This window comes from Oculina patagonica, chromosome 12, assembly GCF_052425735.1.
Source record: "Oculina patagonica isolate OP01 chromosome 12, crgOcupat, whole genome shotgun sequence".
NCBI classification, from domain to species: domain Eukaryota; kingdom Metazoa; phylum Cnidaria; class Anthozoa; order Scleractinia; family Oculinidae; genus Oculina; species Oculina patagonica.
In genome coordinates, this window is record NC_135769.1 from 26,433,034 (window position 1) to 26,453,035 (window position 20,002).

A 20,002-nucleotide genomic window follows, 5' to 3' on the forward strand; every position below is an offset into this window, starting at 1 on the left:
ATAGTTGTTGAGGCCGCAGGCCAAAGCGAATAATCTAAACTATGTGCAATTGAACGATTTTCAATTTTTTCTGTATAACAGAGTATAATTAATCTTCACACATTCCGAGATCGGGCAAACTCATGTACCAACGGCTAGTAGTATATGAGTCGCTCAAACAAATCAGATTGTCGCATTTGCATAAGTATACGAGTAGAATTCTAAAAAATATTAGCATACCGTATTTACTCGAATAAGCGCCGCGGCGCTTATTAAATTTTTCGCGCCTCAAGTGCGGCGCTTATTCGAGGGCGGTGCTTATTTGAGAACGGCGCTTATTTAAAATTTGGACGCCACAAAGAATCTTATCTTTTACAGTTATTGAAAAGAGCGTCTTTTGATGGTCAGTATTCCTCTCTTGCTGATACAGAAGTTGCTGATACTGTCCTGGCAAAGTTTGCGGCCTTCATAACATTTAAAGAACTACGTATTGTAAGAGTGTTGAATAAAAAAACTAATGGGAGAGCGATAAAACAATCACTCATAACTGCAAAACATCGCTTTGGATGCAAAGGAATGTTTAAGCTTGTTTTAGAGTTGCTTTGTAGTGCCTTTTTTAGTTAAACGAAATTCCTCAAATAAGCGCCGTATCGGGACTGCGGCGCTTATTCGGGGGCGGCGCTTATTAACTTTTTGTCCAAAATGCGGCGCTTATTCGAGGGAGGCGGTTAGTCGGAGGCGGCGCTTATTCGAGTAAATACGGTAATCAGTGATATAGACTGTGATGTAGCTCCATAACTTCATAGCTGCGATGATTTCCTTCATTTTAGTTGCAGTCTACTTGTGGGAGGCACGGTGGCCTAATGGTTAGTGCACCGGACTCCGGATCGAGAGGTCCGGGTTCAAACCCTGGCCGGGGTTACTGTATTGTGTTCTTGGGCAAGACACTTTACTCTCAAAGTGCCTCTCTCCACCCAGGTGTATAAATGGGTACTAGTGACATAATGCTTAGAGGGGGGGGGGGGGGGGGGTAACCCTGTGATTGACTAGCATCCCATTCAAGGGGGAGTTGAAATATTCTTAGCCACTTAACGCTACAGAAACCAGGATAAGCTCCGGCAGTATGGGCCACATGACTCGAGGATTTTTCTTTTTCTACTTACAGGGACTTTAGAGTTCCCCAAGGAAGGTAACTTCATGTTACCCGAGCGGCCACGGTCACCAAACAGGTAAAAGTGGTAGACATGAGCAAGATTCCTGGCCAGGCTGTTTCCTCCGTCCTCCCGGATGGAATTGACGTGAATATCACGGATACCGGTGATAATGATCATCGTGAACTGTGTGTATGCTGCCTCCCTTTCAATCTGTTAAGAAGAGAACGTTTGGCTTTCGTTAATCACAATTTGTTTCAATCTTCGTCGCTTTTGGCCATCCGTACCTTCTTTTGTATTTGGTTTGTTATTGGAATGTTCCTCCACTGTTTCAAGAGGTTATTTTTATATTTCAACGAATTTGATGGTCATTTCCCATGCCTAGATTTAGCTAAAATCTGTGATACAGTCTCTTTAAAGGAACTGTGTCACGGATTTTAGCCAACTTTAGACATAAGAAAATGGCCATTAAATCGAGTAAAATATAACAATAACCACTTAAAACAGTGAAGGAACATTTAGACAACACAGCAAATACAAAAGAAGGTACGGATGGACAAAAATTGAAGAAGATTAAAACGGATTGCGATATGGGTTTTGAAGAACTGTTTTCAAAATTAATCTCGTTTGCTTGTTAACTTTCAATTATAACGCCCGGGAGACATGTTTGTTTGAAACGAAGCTATGGTTTTGTCATTGATATCCAGAGAAGTTATTTTTGATAAAATAGACTAAACTCGGCCGTGACACAGTCCCTTTAATGTGCTGATTGAAAATTATGTCCATGAGTAAGATTTCTGAGTAGCCCAGTAGCCGTAGACTACCAAGGGCTTTGTGAGGCTTTCAAGAATTGACTGAGAATGTGGCAAATGTTGATACCCATATATGTACAACATGGCACTAGACTTTCTCAAAGTCGTTTGCTCCTCATTTCCAGTTAGATAGTAGTAGACACGTCTAAAAGAGCATGTACTGTAATGTATTTCTGATTGAACAAAAAGAAATGGAAACTCTTTGGGTATTCCTTTTAGAGTTTGCCACAAACAACACGTACAACTACATCTGTACCTGTCCAGTAGAATGAATTTGTGAAAATTCAAGCCCTCTCTTTCCTGTCCCTTCTTCTCCCCCCCCCCCCCCCACCCTCCCCCTTCTACCCAGCTTTTGCTCAGAGTGGGGGCAATCCGCAAATGTATTTTCGAGTTTGGAAATTACTGCCTCTCAAGGTGTAATAGAAGACATTTTTTTATAAAACAAATTGTTTGATAATTGAAAATCTTTCGTAATACTAATTGCTAAGAAAACTATAAAACATTCTATTATTTCCTTCTTGGCTATCTGAATTCCCCAAAGACTTGGTCCAGGATTGGATAAGGACCTTAACATTTTAGCAAAAGACTCCTACTGGAATGAATGTGTGAGAGAGGACAGTTCTCTGTTCGAGCATAAATTCATAATTAAAAGTAATTCTCACAATGTCCTTCAGACATCTCTCTTCCTCCCCTGGCTCCAATGTGGTGGTGTCACTTGGATTTCTTATCCATCTGTAGTCCTCAAAAACAGGCTTGCCTTCCTTTGCTCGCTCTTGTAGCTTTTCCTGCACAGACACATAAGAAGGCATTATTCAATAGAGAACACACATCGACTTATGAAAGGCGTCTAAAAAGGACTATGTCACGGATTTTAACAGATTTTGGACAGCCCAATTTATATTTGTCTTTTAGGAAACCTAAAAAATAATGGTCCATTTTTATTTACAATTGCTTTTTTAGAGCACTAAAACTGTTTAAAAGTGCATTTGGCTGCGGATGGCTCGGATGGAAATGGATTGCAATTTAAAAAAGGGTAGCCAACGTTTTCAAGTTGTTTCCACCCGCCTTCAAAAAGAATTGATATTGATAGCCGAAGTTTGATTTCTATCCCCAAATAATGGTTACATCTTCTGTTGAATGTTCAGAGACAATATTTTTTATGGTTAAAGTTGCCACTTATTTCAGAACAGTTTAGACCAAAAAACTGCGAAATCCCCATGGCATAGCTCTTTAAGTCAGAAAATTCCATAAATTCTTCATGAGAAAAGCGTGCAGTTGATCAGTCAGTAATTTCTTATTTCACCTAAGCATTACATGTACTGTACATCAAACTACTCAGGTGAAATTGAAATTTGAACACAACAAGCAAACTGTTGACGTGGAAAACATGCTGGCCTAGCACACTGGTATCTACATCAAGCTGTCTGTGTTTAAGCACTGGTTAGGGTCATTATACTTCGTTCTTTGGCACTAATATTTAACTCTCATAGAGCTTCCCCCCACCCAGGTGTATTAAATGTATCCTGAAAGATTGTTGGGGCACACTGACAGAATGCTGGGGGTTAAACCTGCCACGGATTACAGCTTAAGCATCCCAATAAGGAAGAGTACAAATACCCTTGCATAAAATTAGACGTATCTCAATTATAGCCTACAATCCTAGACAAAAGTCTTGGGACTCTTAACCAATTTGAAGGAAAACTGACATTGTCAAACCTCCCCCTCTCCAACCCCAATTCAATGTTGATTTCCATCCATCGTGGGACACTATCTCAACATTTTTTTTTGGGGAAAGGGGGGCTCGGAAAATTAAACAATGAGTTCTTAACGCAAAAGCATTGGTCAGTGAGTACTATTTCTTTAAGTGTCCCAAGGACTTTTGTCTAGGATTGTAGTTCAGCAATGCAGAAATGGAATAAAAAATAATTTGACATGTTCTATTGACCAGAATTCAGATGACATAAAACAAGCTGCATGGTGACGTTAAACCCTGCGTCTGTGTTTTTATGAATCCAAAGTGTCCACATCAGTACCTTGGAGATTGAGATCTCAGTGACATATGGGCATTCCTCTCTCTTGGTTATTACTTTAATCCTGTCTCCAAGATAGAAACCCTATAATAAACAATGGTCCAAGTTAAATGTTAGTAAAGCTGATCTTCAACTATGAAAGTCAAGAAATATGTGGGACTGATACAACCATACAGATTAATATAAACAGTACTAAGTAAAGGACTAAGTACTAGATTCAAACAACAACTTTGTTATATTGTGAAGAAATTATTCTACATGACAGGAGCATGGGACAAAGAAAAAATCTGAGTCCCCGACGGGAATCGAACCCATGGCCTCCCAGATACCGGTTGGGCGCTCTAACCAACTGAGCTACGTGAGACTCAGACTCAGATTTTTTCTTTGTCCCACGCTCGTGTCATGTAGAATAATTTCTTCACTATTTATCACCGAGCTTAAAATCTACCATCTTTATTATGTACAACTTTGTTATATTGTTTGTAAGTTCCGTTACCTTCCAGACTTTTCTACAAGAGTAAGTCACATACATTTTCTCTTCTCATTTCACAAATTGAATGCAATGTTTGACCAGATGATTTGGGACTTCAGTAAGATCAAAATCAATAGACCATATTCATATTTTTGGTATTGGACTGGAATTACATTGTAGCTTGCAGTGGAGGCTAATGTGGGGAATATTTGAATGAAATGAAGCTCTTTTTAATGATATTCCCCCTGCCTCCATTGCAAGCTAGTTCCAGTCCAGTATCAAGAACATGAATAAAGTCTATTCAAGAAACATCTATGCACAATATGATGACACTGCCTCCTGCATGCACTGGTGATGAATTTAAGTTTCCTCTCTTGGCTTCACCGACAATCAACATCTACAGGCAGTTTCTTGTGGAGGGGGACAGGGGGGTGGGAGAAATGGGGCAGGAGGCAGGAGAAGAGAGGGCAGGAAGAAGGATTCCTAAGGTGCCCAGGAACCGGGAGAAAATGGGTAAAATTTTGCAACATTTCCCATTAGAAATGGGAACCACCACAGAAGCGGGAGTAAAAGGTACGGGAAGCAGAAGGTTTAGACCCCCCAGTCCCCACCCACCTTCTCCCTGCAATATCAGTATATTGTCAAACATACAGATGGTAGGACTTACTGCTTGTGTAGCTCCAACACCAAACTTGGATATAGCACCATCCAAGTAAGCAGGAATGAGATCTACTTCCTCCTTTTCCAGGCCACGATCAGCTTGCGACAAAAAGTATGTTGCAAAGGCTTTCAATCCTTCATATGTCATACCTTCTCCATTGTCAAAAATAGCCACCAATTTCTAGAAGCAAAGCAAAATAAACTATTAGGTACTTTACACGCTCTTAATATACTATAGGCTTTCTTTCATCTGAAGACAATAACTGTCAATCTCCTGTAAGTGACAACCTTGGGAATTTGAAAAAAATGTTGCACTGTTAGTAGTAACTAGTTTAGAGCTGGTCATTTACAAGAATAAAATCTTTCAAGGGACAACAATAGAGGCTGGTTGCTAACAAAAGCTTTTAGCGTACACAAAGCTTTCTGCCTCAGTATCAGGGTAACACTCTTACCCCAGCTGGAAATCACCTTGAATGCTTAATTCAAGATCTTTATCAATGAATTTTTTTTTGGCTAATTAATGTTACTGCAATTGTGATCAAGTTGTGTATACTTTTATTTAAGACTGGATTAACAGGAATCAGAATCTTTTACTGGTCAGTTACGAGAGCTTACAAACAAAGAAACAGACTACTCGGTAATTCCCAAAGGTGTAATGATGGCTTATGGGAGTGGTGGCTTACATTAACAGAGTTTGAGTGACAGTTTAAACCAATTTAAAAAAACTGGGTTTTCTAATGGTAGTTGTAATGACACGTAGACTGGTCACTTAAGAGAGTGGCCACAAGGACAGCTTTGCCTGTTATTGAAGGACCTGTTATTGAAGGACTGGGCAAACCATGTTTGCCCAGTCTGCACCTTTCAGGACTTCCTTTGTTGGACTTCAACAAAGAAACTTCTAAAGACACTGATTGGAGAAACCGAGGTTTTTGCATACGTTATTTCTCGGAAACGAAGCAATTTAAGCCAGTGAAATTAAATACAGTGCAACGTTGAACACTTGTTAACAAACCCCCACATGAAATTTGGAATTGTTTTGGCAATGTTCACTTCTAGCCGAATCCACTTACGCTCTTCAATTCTTGAGAAAGATGTTCATCAGTCAGTGAAATAAGCTTAGTCGCTGAATTTTTTTACTGCTTCTGGAGGGGGACATGGGGACTTGTGGTGTTGCTACTTTTTATGCGGTGTTGCAATGAATAACATCCCATCTTGGGATGTTGCGGTGTTGTTAAAACCCTATGGTGTGCAATGTTTGTGTTTTTAAACCTACAGTGTTCAGTGAAACAAAAATAATTAGCGGTTTTACAGAACTAAATTTAGCTCTGATATCTTCATTTATCTGTCCTTATTTGTTAAAAGCATGTACCATTTGTTTAATTTGTAACAAAATACAGTAAAATATTGTCTAGTTGATCATTAATACGCTTAAGAGGAAATCCGCCAGGACTTCGAGTAGTTATTGGACAAAATTATGTACCAAAACTATTTACATCTGATTGCAAGCTTTTGTGTTACTGCTTCAAATATCTTATCAAAAGAAATCTTTTCTAACAACACCAAACATCGAAAACAAATTTCAAAGTTCCACTGAATTCCCATGAATCGCTTAAAAGATGTGAGCTTTTGCCCATAGCTTGTGAACTTTGAATATCATTTTCATAAGAAATTGTTGTACCAGAATTATTTCCACCTTATTGCAAACTTTTTTGTTACTGCTTCAAATATCTTATCAAAAGAAATCTTTTCTAACAACACCAAACATCGAAAACAAATTTCGAAGTTCCGCTGAATTCCACTGAATCGCTTAAGACGAATTTACAAAATGGCTACACGTGAGATTTTGCCTATACCTTGTGAACTTTGAAAGGGTAGGAAATAACGCAATAGGATTTAAATAAATTATTCCGGTACTTGATTTTTGTCCAACTTTAATAAATATTACTCGACTTCCTAGTGGATTCCGTCTTAAGCTGCCAATCCCAAGCCATTTTCATTGATATGCAACTTGACTTTATTGTAGTGACGGTGTTTCATCAAATTTTCTTGCCGTGATGTAGCATTTTTTTTCGTGGTGTTGCAGTGTTCAGGGTCCCCCATATCCCCCTCCTTCTGCAATTGACACTTTTACACTCATTGCTGATTGAAAGTTAATAAAGTTATTATTTACAAGTACAGGTGGAAAACTTTGACTGAACTAGGTAGAGGTCATCGGGCTAGGTAGCTAATTGCTTACATCTCTAAGGAAGATATGTATGTCTATTGTTCTTTCCATGTCTTTACAGTTGTTGGTACTTGTGGCTTGTATGCTGTTGTCAATGAATTCACAAAACGCTTGGTAGCTGGCTGCAAAAAAAAAATAATACCAAAGATGAGAATTAACATGCTGACCAGTGCTGTCAATGTTTAGCTTTATTGCAAACAAACATGTTTACCCATTTTAAGTTTTGCGTTGTAATGGTTCTGTTCAATATCATGTCTAATCTTGTCCCATAATTCTAATTGTGAAGCACATTGAGCTTTGGTAAATGCACCATAACCATTATCATCATCATCATCATCAAAATATGGCTTTATATATCTGTAGTGCTGATTCTGAGATTCTGAGGATACCCCTTTGTTAATGTGGATCAGCATTTAGAAAATTTCCAAGAAGTTCCTTTCAACACAATTTTTCTGCGAAATTGCAAAATTTAAGTCTCATGAAAATTGTCTCTTCCATTTGCACAAAATTAAGTTTCCACTGATGAAAATAAGCAGAGGTACATGTAGTTAATACCAGTACATGTCCATGTAGCAATCCTCTTGCAAAAAATAGTTGCTTGGTGTTGGCTACACAGCAATTCAAACTTCATTCACTTTACAGTAACTACAAACTGTAATAAAAACTATTTCTTACCACTGAAATGGTAATTGCCACTTTGAGTGAGTGCATTTGGGTGCACATCATAGCGCATCAGTTCAGAATGTGGCTTGTCCAGTTTGAAGGCCTCTTCTTTTGAGCCACGCACCTGCCAAAGTAAAATAGAAATTATTTTCCTCAGATTACAACAAAAGCTACTTCACACCTGTGGTACTTTTGCCAAAGGCAGATCAGCTGTCAAGAAGTGAGCTTGTTTCAAAGTCACTGTGGTGAGGAGCTTTATAGCTCCAGTTCAACACAATCATTGGCTTATTCAATCAGATGGGAACAATTTCCATTCATACACAAAAGCACTCAAACTGCATCCAATTTGTATCACTGAATTTAAAAAAAAAGCACTTCCAAGAACTTAAAGAATTTTCCAGCCAGTGTGTCTCCGAGGGACTCCCATATGAAAGGGGTAGGTATGCAACAGACACGCTAAGACTGCATTTCTATCTCTTCAAGCACAACCCTTAATGAGACTTTGACAGTTTAAATATTCATTGGCGTTCTGTCCTGAACACCCTAGGTGAGACCAAAATCCATAATTTACACCCCTAAGCAAGATGACTAGTATCCCCATCATCTGCCCCAAAGGATAGGACTATGCTTAGCAACTTCTTTGATGAAAACAGAGCAAGCAGACAATTCTTGGAATTTACAGGATGTTGCCTTAAACTGATACTTGGCCGTACCGTACATGTAAGTATAGCTACACAGATATGGTAAGCTAAAAAAATTTTCTATTCAATATAATGTTAATTTTTAAGAGACATCATCCCTCACCAGACACCATGTTTCAAGTCTGCTGTCTTTAACTTGATGAAAATTCCCTGCATCCAGTTCATTGAAGTCTCCATCACTAATAGTGAAATGCTAAACAAGAGAAAAAGACAAAAGATCAGAGTGTGAATCAAACAAGGCAGATATATAAATTACTGGTAAGTCACAAATATCCCACATACACACATGACAATCTGCTTACATTGGGTGATTCCAGAAAATATCCGTACCATACCACGGACGGCTTTTTGGAAATCCGAGGGCAAGGGGGGTTCATTGAACTGGAATTCCGAAGGCATGGGGGGATACTTACGATTGGAAATTCTAAAGGCATGGGGGAGTTCCAGGTCTTGGATTTCCAGAGGAGAAAACAAGAGTGTGTTCCTTGAAAATGCTTATTTTGTGGACTACCAAGTCGCAAATAAAGCACGAACTGACGACCGCGTAGCGGAAGCAGGATACAAGACAAGTATCGATCGATCAGGCATGTGTTTGCGTTCCTTTACAAAAGAAAATCGCTAAAATGTGGGTTCTACATCAATCTTCAGATGCCTTAACATTGATGAACTTCTTCATTCGCTCTTTGTTTTCTTGTCAAAGCGGATCCACAATTATTTAGTCCATTCAGTGGAGTGGGAAACTCTTTTGCTACGCTTCGAGACGCCATTTTGAAGCACGTGGGTTGGGAGCAACTGCTGACCCCGAAGGCTCAAATCCAAGATGGCGGATATGTCAGTGCACTCGATCGTATTATCTTCCGAGTTTACACACGTGCATCACACGATATTCTTATTTTAATGTTCTGCACCAGTTAAGGGCAATGTAAAATTAATGTAGGTTGTATCTGTTGAACAAGGGTAAGGAGAAAAGTCTTATTTTTTTTACATTTTCATCCCAGAATTTCTTGAGTCATAATGACTGTCTCTATGTACAGATCGAGTCATTTAAAATAATTTGATGTAAAATACGCCACATTGGGCGTATTTGCGAACCCTGACGGGAATTCTAAAGAGCTTGACTAAAAAATGAAAAATCTGAACGGGAGGGGGGGTTAATGATTATGGAATTCCGAGGGCATGGGGGGATAACGCATTTTGGAATTTCCGAAGGCAAGGGGGGCTAAAATATGGAAGCCGTCCGTGGTATGGTACGGATATTTTCTGGAATCGCCCATTACAACCCTGTATCAAGTTGAATCAGGTAAAACGAGTACCCACTAAACCAGGAACCCAGAACATGTGAGAAAACTCTAGACTTAAGAAAACCCCGGAACATGTGGTTGGTGGTTAATGGTTAGCATAACACCTTGCTTGCAAAACCTCACTAATTAAAGATGGTGTTTATTTTTTTTCAGACAAAATCCTATAAATAATATTTATTAAATATTGGTGGCTCTGTGAGCAGGCAAGATGAGATAAGCCCTGCATTGTCATTGGCTACCCAAATGGGCAAGATAGGCCTATCTTGCCTGCTCGGGATTGCCCGTGATTTTTCTGCAAATCAGTTCTTAGTTCATGACGGTATTGCCTAGGAGGTGTGGTGGCCTAATGGTTAGTGCCCCGGACTCCAGATTGAGCAATCCGGGTTTGAGCCCCGGCCAGGTCTCGTAATGCCTCACTCCACCCAGCTGTATAAATGGGTACCAGCGAATTTACTGCTGGGGGTAACCCTGTAATGGACTAGCATCCCATCCAGGGGGGAGTAGAAATACTCCTCAAGGCTGTGCTCTAAGGAAATTTTCTGGGAGCCCTTCGGGCTCCCAACCCTGCCAGGTAGGGTGCCCAGCCCTTCAGGTTGGTCACCCAAACTAATTAATTATTCAATTAATTAATTTATTAATATTATCATGGTTTAATAAGTTAATAACTAATTAACCAATGAATTTAAATCATAAAACCAATTAAGAATTCTTGTTGATTACCTGGATATTCAACAGCACACACTATTAAATATATATTTGTTGCTTCTTGTCAATGAATTCAACTTTGACTTTGTCAGTAACAGAACATTACATCAATGTTAATACAGAGAATTTGTAAGAGAAGGTTGTTTTAAAGCCACTATAAGTTTTATTTCCAACGATCACATTATGGTATAACCCTAAACAAGTGACAGGTTAATGCATTACTGCCCTCTTATCTTGCTTAGTCTCTCTTGCAAAAAATAAACACAACATTTCGGATTCATAGAATAATTATTCCACCCAGCAAATATAGCGGCTTTGTGAGTCGAAAAAGTGCGAATTCCTGTATGCTGTCATGCGGAAACCCATTGAAAATTTTCGCGCCAAAATGGGAAAATTTCGTCCTTTTCGCAAAAATTCCTTACTTTATCTAGTTTTATAAAAAGACGCCAGAGAAGTTAAGGCTTAAACAATTAATTGCAAGCTTTTCTTGTTTCAGCGGTGAATTTGTCGAGAGTTCAAAAAAAAATTAAGAACGTCACAAGAATTTAAGAAAGAACATTTAATTAGGTTGAGTTTCTATTTTTTCGACGGTCAGGCTGAGAGAACCACCGTTTGAATGATAATCTATACTAATCCATTCGATTTGATTAAGAAACGGATTGATTTAAACTTGCAGAAATTCATGAAACTGCAAACAATCTTATATTTATTTATTTTTTGCAATTCACCAAAGGTAATAATTTCACACACGGCGGAGTTGTTTGTTACTATTTTTAGCGGCCACTGCATTTTGACAAACTTGTGATACATCCGACGAAAACGTCGTTAAGAATTTTCGTTTGAGATTACCACAACGAGTCTAAAAACAAATAAATTCGATTTAAGCTAAATGATAATTACATTTTTAATATCAAGATTTAGAGTGCAACAAGTTGTCGCTATTCCTATGTATGTAAACATCTGCAGACGAAGCCCAAGAGGCAGACATTTGCATATACGAAGAAATTCATTTTATGTTAACACCAACGCACTGCACTTACGAAAACTATTAATATACCAAAATAAATGAAAACTAAATCATCTCAAGGAAAAAACTCAAGATTTCAACACATATCTTTTTAATGTTCGTGCATTTTGTCACGTGCGAAGTCAAGCTTGTGTTAAATCATGTGGAACGAACTTGACAGCGCTGGCAAGCGTAAACATTTGACTTTGTAATGTGCGGAAGCCTATTTTCCCACAATTTACATTATCAATCAGCCAAAAACATAATTTTACAATCAATCTCCTGCTATACTTCAGTGTGGAACGGCGAACAAGAGAGCCGGGTGCCCGGCCGGGCGAGCAGTTTTATTTTTCGGTCGCCCGAGACCAAATGTTAGTCGCCTGAGGCGACCGGGCACCGCTAGAGCACAGCCTTGACTCCTAGCTACTTAATGCTACAGAAACCCGGATACGCTCTGGCCTGATGAGCCACTTGGCTCGGCAGCAGGCTTTACCTTTCCCTTATTGCCCATATAATAAATCCTTAATTCACGCTGCTCGTTCTGCCAAGATGGCGGGATATTGGCCTTGTTCTTTTTTTACATGTTTACAGACCTCGACAAAAACACATGAAGAAAAATAACTAGGCCAATATATATCCTGCCATCTTGACCTCGTGCTTGGTCAATACCAGTAACCCATATATACTCTCAAAAACACAATGAAAACACAAACAGTTTGCTACAATCATGAACAGTTAAGCTACAGTTGTGCTAAAGTTGATATTAATTCACCATTTGAGTTGAACACAAGGATACAGTGTTGTACTAACCTCTGGTAAATGAGGGAACAGAGACTTTACTTGAACTCTAAACTCGTCAAAGGTGCAGTCTTTCTCAATCTTCAGTGTCTTGTCATCATTTCCACAAGAAAGTAAAACATTCACCTGAGCCATGGAACCTCCACCAGCCTCCACCAGCCTGGGGGCAAATACCTCACTTCCTGATTTTTAAAAAAAACGTACATGTAAATATTGACTGATTTTGAGTTTTTGTTTAAAGATGACAACAGGTTATTAAAAGTTGTTTTCAAACAAGCTCATCACCAATCGCAGATTTTGACAGGGCCTACATGCACGTCTTGCAGCTTACGATTATATGTTCCACGATGAAACTTGAAATCATGTGATCGTCTGTATCTGTTTATATATTAAAATACAGACAATTTCAAATTAATTCACAGAAATGGCATACTTTTAGACAGTTTTTAAAAAATTAAACCTCTATTTCAATTTTTTTTTATATAAAATGTATATTCTAAAAAAAATAGCCTCTTCAGTTTGCTTCCAAGGTGATGTAGACAAAACCTGAGCAGGTGAGTGTTCTATCAGCCATCTGAATGGAGAAAAATTGTGCTTTCTTGATCTTTATCAGATTATTGAGACAATGAGATGGAGGTTTAATATATTTTATTTTTATGATGTTGCTATGGGATCTGATAATTAACTAATAAAAAGGAAAACCTTTTCCTCTCAGCTATTTTATCAATTGAAACTAAATGTTCCAAACTATAAGCTCATCTGTAAGCTTACAATATTACTAATTAATGATACATATATGACAATTGCTGAGTACATGTATTTCTAGGAAAGTGTTTATCAGCAGCTGTAGCTCGTTCTGTATGCACTTAATGTATTCATCTGGAATAGAATACAAACTGATTATGACGATTATTGATACATGTATACAGTGGAAACGGAAACGGAGCATTTAGATAGGCGTTATTCCAGGAAGCACTGCCCTATTTTCTTTCTTTGTTATTCATGCCAACAGTTCAGGTGTGATATCCTAATGGACTTGACCAGCTCACTTTCCGAGATTCTTCCGAAAAACTGCTTGCACTTCCGAAACACACTTTGAAAAACAATTCTTATCCAAAGATCCCCAAACTAAGGGAGAGCTCTGAGAGCTTTCCCGTAGAACAAGACAGAGACATACGGCTTGCTCATACACAAACCTCCGCAGTTTTGGAGCACGCCAACGAAACGGGACATCTTCCTTTATTAAGTCAAGTCAAGTTTATTGATCGTGACCCTCACTAGTACACAAAGGGTCAAAGAGGCTAATAACGTCAAAACAGACAGCGGAATTGAAATTCCTGTAGCCTGTGTACAGCCGTCCCCTCCCCTCAAAATAAATCGTGATCAATTCCTTTATTCTCAAAAATAATATTTTAAGGAGAAACCAGTTGTTGGTATGATGTACAGGGTTTGTAAGTGTGCTCAAAGCAGCGACGATACTCTAAGGCGTGCATTAAAATAATACGCTAGAATCTTAGGGAATTCGCAAAGCTTGGGTGTTTAGAGTTTCATAACAGTCTTTGCTGCTCTTTTGGGATTTTAGAACTGCACACTGAAACCGATATTTGTTGTGAAAAATAGTTGATGCATGTCAGGTTAAAAAACTTTCATTACAAGTATATTCGTCAATTTAGGTACATGTGTTTTCCATAAAATAACAAGAGCAAATGGAATTTTTGAGGATTTAAAAGAGTTGCAACAACAAAACCATTCATCAGAATGAACGCTGGTAGTCCAAAATTAGTAATTGGTTCTAAATTTCAGTGGTATTTTGTTGCGATTCTGGGGAGAGAGCGGGGAGGGCGGAGAGGCCTTTCGGCCTTTCTTTATATGGTTAGATTGCCAATCAATCAATCAAATCAACAACCGTTATCACTCCTTCATTATTGCCAACTTTGCACTATTAACTGTAATACAAAAATAATCAGTAGACTAAAAAATTCAAATTACTAAATGATAATTAATTTTTATGAGAAAAACATATTTCAAAAACTAACCACTTGCTGATTCTTTCTCAAAGTACACTCTGTATGCTTTGTACTCCTCTTCCAAGATTGTTGTTTTAAGCTTTAACTCTGCAAGGCCAAATTCCCTCAAGATCTCCTCTGTCACTAAACATCGTTGAACCACTTCACCAAGATGGCCAGATGAATAATCTTGCCACAGTCCCTCCAGGATCTGGAGTGAATCACACTTCACGGTTATCAGCAAACTTCCTAAACTAACACCAGTAACAATGACTCGCATTTTTTCCATGTATGCTAAAAAATTATTATGGTCTTCTATGCACCTTGGTGGTGTAGTCTGCAGGTAGTTGGAAACAATTAAACGAAAGAGTTCTTCTCCTGTCGGAATTAGATTTTGTGTTTGGAGAACTTCAGCCCCAGTAGACAAAGGCTTAGTATGTGCTGATGTCACAGGTACTGCAGACATCTCCTGGTGCCTACCATCAGATCTTCCTGATTCTATTCCTGAAACAAGAGTTCTATCCTGTGTGTTGTGTTCTGCAGGTTTTATGGTTTCCACATCAATCCTTATTTTCAAAGCTGTTGGTTAAAAACAATTTTAGTTAAACATTATTATCAACAATATTACATTTACATGTAGGCAATGTTTAATCCATAAATCAAGCTTCATTTTAACTGAAAAACAATGTAAGCCGAGAGCAGTCTTGGGACTGGAGTAATAATAATAATTAATAACAATAATTAAAAATTTATAAGACACCTTTTCCACATGCATGCAGATATGACCAAAAGCGTGTACAATGCCATAAATATTAAAAAAAACTAAATGTACATATAGTAATAACTAAGATAAAAAGTTAGTAAGTTAAACACTAAAATAATTTATTTAAGACACTTGATAAATAAATATAGGTTAAAAACATTAAATATCAAAAGCTATAGTCTAAAAAGATGCATTTTAAGTAAAATTGTCCTCACAATGGATGTGAAGAGGCCGATCATTCCATGAGTTAGGAGCCACAGATGAATAGGCACAATCTCCTAATTAAAAGTCTTTTTCAGTTTCAAACTCTTGCAGGATTTGCCACCAATCCAGGAACAAGATTCTGGTATGTGATCTGATTGGCTATGTTGCTGACTGTTGCCAGCTTTGTGATCAATATTGACACCATAATGACATGCATTGATGGGAAGTGCAGTCACGGCCTTTTAATAGTAAGTGCCCCAAACTTTAAATCGAGCAGTCCGGGTGTAAGCCTTGGCAGAGGTCACTGCATTGTGTTCCTACGCAAGACAATTAACTTTCATAGTGCCTCTCTCCACCAAGGTGTATAAAATTTTAATGGGTACCAGTGAATTAAATGCTGGGAGTAATCCTGCAGTGGACTAGCATCCCATCCAGAAAGGAGCAGAAATAGATGGACAGACAGATGGATGGACAGACGGATGGACGGAAAGATAGGTAGATAGATAGACAAATAATCCTAGTCACTTAATGCCATTAAAACTGGGATAAGCTCCAGTCTGATGGGCCACTAGGCCTGAATGCAGCCTAAATTTACTGTATTTGATTGAGCACCCAACCTTGAATAAGCGCCCACCCTGTAGGTAGGAAAATGTATGGATACAATAAGGAAATACTATACATTAAATTTTCCATAAAAATTATATAATATAATCGTATCTTTAACAGAATCCTGCATTTGGATTGGTTCTGCATGTGCCTATTTGTCATGTTATTGGCACATAATCATTTGGGTGTCCAATTACAGGTATCCAATTTGAACTGGTAATTGGACACCTACGTCATTCCGGTGTAATGCACTTAGACGGGTTTTTTTTTTTTTTTTTGCTGTTTTCTTACTGTTTGAAAAACTGATTGAATATATCTTTGACTTTTTTCAAACAAAAGAGGTTCTCAAAGACTTCCTAACCTCAAAATTTGTTATAAATGTAATTAATTTAGTAATTGGACCCTGTGTCATAAAATTCAGAGAGTATTTCGTGCTTGTAATTTCAAATCGGCTTCCCGCTGTCACTCAGCCCATTTTAAGATAACTCGCCTGATTACAGTACTCCCTAAATTGTATTCCACCGGAAGTTCAAAAGCTCAAAGTCTACGTCTCCAGTAACGGGCCATGAGATATGTTTTTCATGAGACAGTCAGTATGCTATTTCTGCTAACCACTGGCCAATCGTGTTTAAGCATTTGCCGTTTGCGGCTTTTGATTGACTCGCTTGCAAGTCAGGCAAGAAGGGTTTGCGGCTGGTTATTGGCTTAATATGGTACTCTGTCTAGACTGCCCTTTGAAGCATTGTTATGGACAAACACCTTCTTCGTGCTCTTGGGGAAAATTTTTTTTCCTGTTTCTTCTATATTTTTTTTCATAGTCCTTCAAAATGAGGGGCCCTCACAAACCAATAACAACCATGACCAAAAGGCCGTATTTTTTTAAAAAAAACTCTCATTGCACATGCACGCCAGGAACTACCTGGTACCTTATTGTTGCTTATTTTCGCAGGATTAAATTTTCGCAATTTTCAAAAAATCGCGACATAAAAGACCCGCGAAAATTTATTTTTAATGTTTTTATTGTATTTTTTATGTTAAATACGCATTTTTGGCCAAATTGCGAAAATTAGGACCCGCAAAAAATGCCTGTTCCATTTTCGTGAAATTAAGTACCTGCGAACAAAATAAGTAACAATAAGGTACATCATTTTCTCGCATGCAAGGTTTGTTCTAAAAATAGCCTAAATCTGATAGCACGCCCCCTTATCCTATGGGTAGACTTCTAGTTTACCATCACGGAAATGGTAATGAAAACATGGCGATCGAATATTCCCGCGCCAGTCTGAGCTATTGTTCTTGCTCTATTGTTTCGAGGTTGTTTGTTGACTTGGTCATTCTTTGTTTTACCTCATTTACAATCCGCATGTGGGCCAGTTGAAAATCATGGTACAATCATTTGCATTTCAGCACTAAAAAGTATCACGGCATCACAAAACTCTGCGTTCTTATACAATGTATCTACACGACGATGATGAAGTTTTCGGATAAACACACTGCTTTTAGATTTTTAGTTAAGAGAATTGAACCCCTTTATACAGTAAAGGGGTGTAATAAGTGATTCCACAGCATGGGTCCAGCATGGTAGTCGTGATTGTCATTGCTTCCATTTCGCGGGAAAAGATTGCCTGTTGCATCGTCGTCCAAAAACCGCTGACTACATCGTGAATTGAGCGCGTTGCAAGTTGTGAGAGCATTGCTACTTGGGCCCAGACCTCGTTTCTAAACCCCCCCCCCCCCCCCGAGCTTCGCCTTCTGTAACATGATCACAGTCAACTGATATTGAGAAGGCTGGCTCTAAGTAGGTTTCTCTGCTCCAGTCATCAAGTATGCGACTACAAAAAGCTATAAATATATAATAATGAGGCAAAAAGGGTTAGTGACATACCATTCAAGCTTTGTGCTAAATCCTGAATCATCCTTTAAATCTCTCACATTCTAGGAGGTGCACTGATAAAGCTAACAATGGGGTAAAAAGGTTAAATAAACATACCCTTTTTAAAGCTTTCCACTAACTCCAGAAACATCCTTTTAAATTTCTCACATTCATTGCTCCAAGAGTACATTTTATTGTAGTTCTCTTTAAGCAGCTTGGCACTGTTTTGTCGCTCTTCTGGACTTTGGTTGGACAGTTGCTGGATTCTTCGTGCCCACTCTTCCGCATTATCCGATTCGACAGTAATTGACTTACCACCATCTACTTCTCGCAAAGCCTCAGCTATTCCTGATGCGTCAGCAACAAGAACAGGAATACCAGCAGAAATGGCTTCCAGGGCGACCAACCCAAATCCTTCTGTGCGTGACGGAAGCGCAACCATGTCTGACTCACGAAACATCATCTTAAGTTCATCTTGTTCATTGCAATAACCACGGATTGTTATTTGATTGCGGCTAATGCATGTGTTGTGAAGAAACCACTGTTCAATTTTGCGGTGTTCACCAGGAGATGAGCCAACAAACGTTAGCTCAAACATCTTGTCAAGGGATCCAATGGCATTTGCAATAATATCATAACCTTTAAGGGTAAGATCTTCAAAGCTTGCTCGACCAAACATAAAAACATTGAACCTCTTTACCATTGATCTATCTTTGACCAGTTGTGATGATTCATAGGAAAACTTTTCGATAATCCCAGGAGTGACGATCTCTACTTTAACACTTGGAAGACTTCTACTGTACTTCTCTTGTAGTCGTGAACCCACAGCAACAACTAAATCTGCTGCTTTACACAGCTCAATTTCACTTTTATGTTTCTTCTCATTTTCTTCGATAGTATCGAGTGAAGCACTTTGTGTTACTTTGTACTTTCCAAGGTCTTCACAAAACACGTGAACAAAATGCACCCACTTGCACTTTGCAGCTTGGACAATGAAGTAGGCAGGAGTCCCAAATTTCCTTCCATGACCGATCACAATGTCAGGATTTGGAAGTTCCGGTGGTGGAATTTTCAACCAATCTATTGGATCGGTTGATCCGGGAATATTTCGAGCAGTGATTACGTTTACTCCATATTGTCTGGCATCTTCTCTACTGAGCTCATCGCTTTGCGAGACGTAACAGTGAACTTTGATGCTGTCAGTCGCTGTTCTTGCCAAATTAATAGCAAATTCTCTGTTGAAAGTGGACAGACCACCCTTTGAAGACTTCCACTCGTCGCATATAAACATCACATTGATACGCACAGGATCTTTCTGCTCCTCGACGCTGCTTGCTGCATTCGACGTTTGCCCGCACGCCATTAATAATACTTTGATGAAGAGCAGCTTCCTCGTTAGCCTGCGCCGGTTCCTCGTACTATTCAGACTTATAGAACATCTGACTCCATGATTACAGATTTATAGTGATTTATAGTCAACTATAAACCGGGACTATAAATCAGACATTAATTTACGATAAAAGGAACCTTTGTTATGCGGAGTCGGACTGGGTCGAGTGCGCTGTCGCAGTGATCTTGGCATCCCCCAATTTTAGGCACCCCCGTACCAAGATCCCTAGTGATCTTGGCATCCCCTCAGGGGATGCCACTAACAGCGTTGAATACAGCAGACTGGGGCAAGTGAAGCAAACCAAAATTCCACTCAAAGACCATTTTGCTTTATCACAAAGCTTTGTTCATAAATTTAATCGTTCTTAGCAAACAATATTAGCGTCTTTGCAGATATTGGCAAAGGAAAACAAACCGTTTGTCGGTTTGATTCAAGTCCGCGCAATTATTCTTAAAGCCGAATCACGCGCCGGAATCCGTTATACTAACACGCACATGGTGCTTATCGATAAACGTTTCAAGGCAGGTTAATATTTCAAACATAAACGATCGTAAGAGATTCCAATTTGCTCGGTGGATGAAAATTTCACATGCGAAAATGCTTGATCAAGAAACCGACAAAGGACTGTCACGCAATAGAAACTCGATATGAATGCAAT

General features: G+C 38.8%; 1 protein-coding gene across 1 annotated transcript in view; it reads right to left on the minus strand.

Annotated features, from left to right (window-relative positions):
• The window catches only part of LOC144633878 (structural maintenance of chromosomes flexible hinge domain-containing protein 1-like), a 38,002-nt gene extending 18,670 nt beyond the window's left edge, over positions 1-19,332 (minus strand). The window contains 10 exon segments of the mRNA XM_078492784.1: positions 1,143-1,343; positions 2,605-2,727; positions 3,976-4,056; positions 5,112-5,285; positions 7,341-7,450; positions 8,004-8,115; positions 8,796-8,885; positions 12,515-12,684; positions 14,539-15,087; positions 18,072-19,332. Of these exon segments, the coding sequence (XP_078348910.1) occupies positions 1,143-1,343; positions 2,605-2,727; positions 3,976-4,056; positions 5,112-5,285; positions 7,341-7,450; positions 8,004-8,115; positions 8,796-8,885; positions 12,515-12,684; positions 14,539-15,087; positions 18,072-19,317 (2,856 nt within the window). The 5' untranslated portion in view covers positions 19,318-19,332.
• Positions 19,333-20,002: the final 670 nt, after the last annotated feature.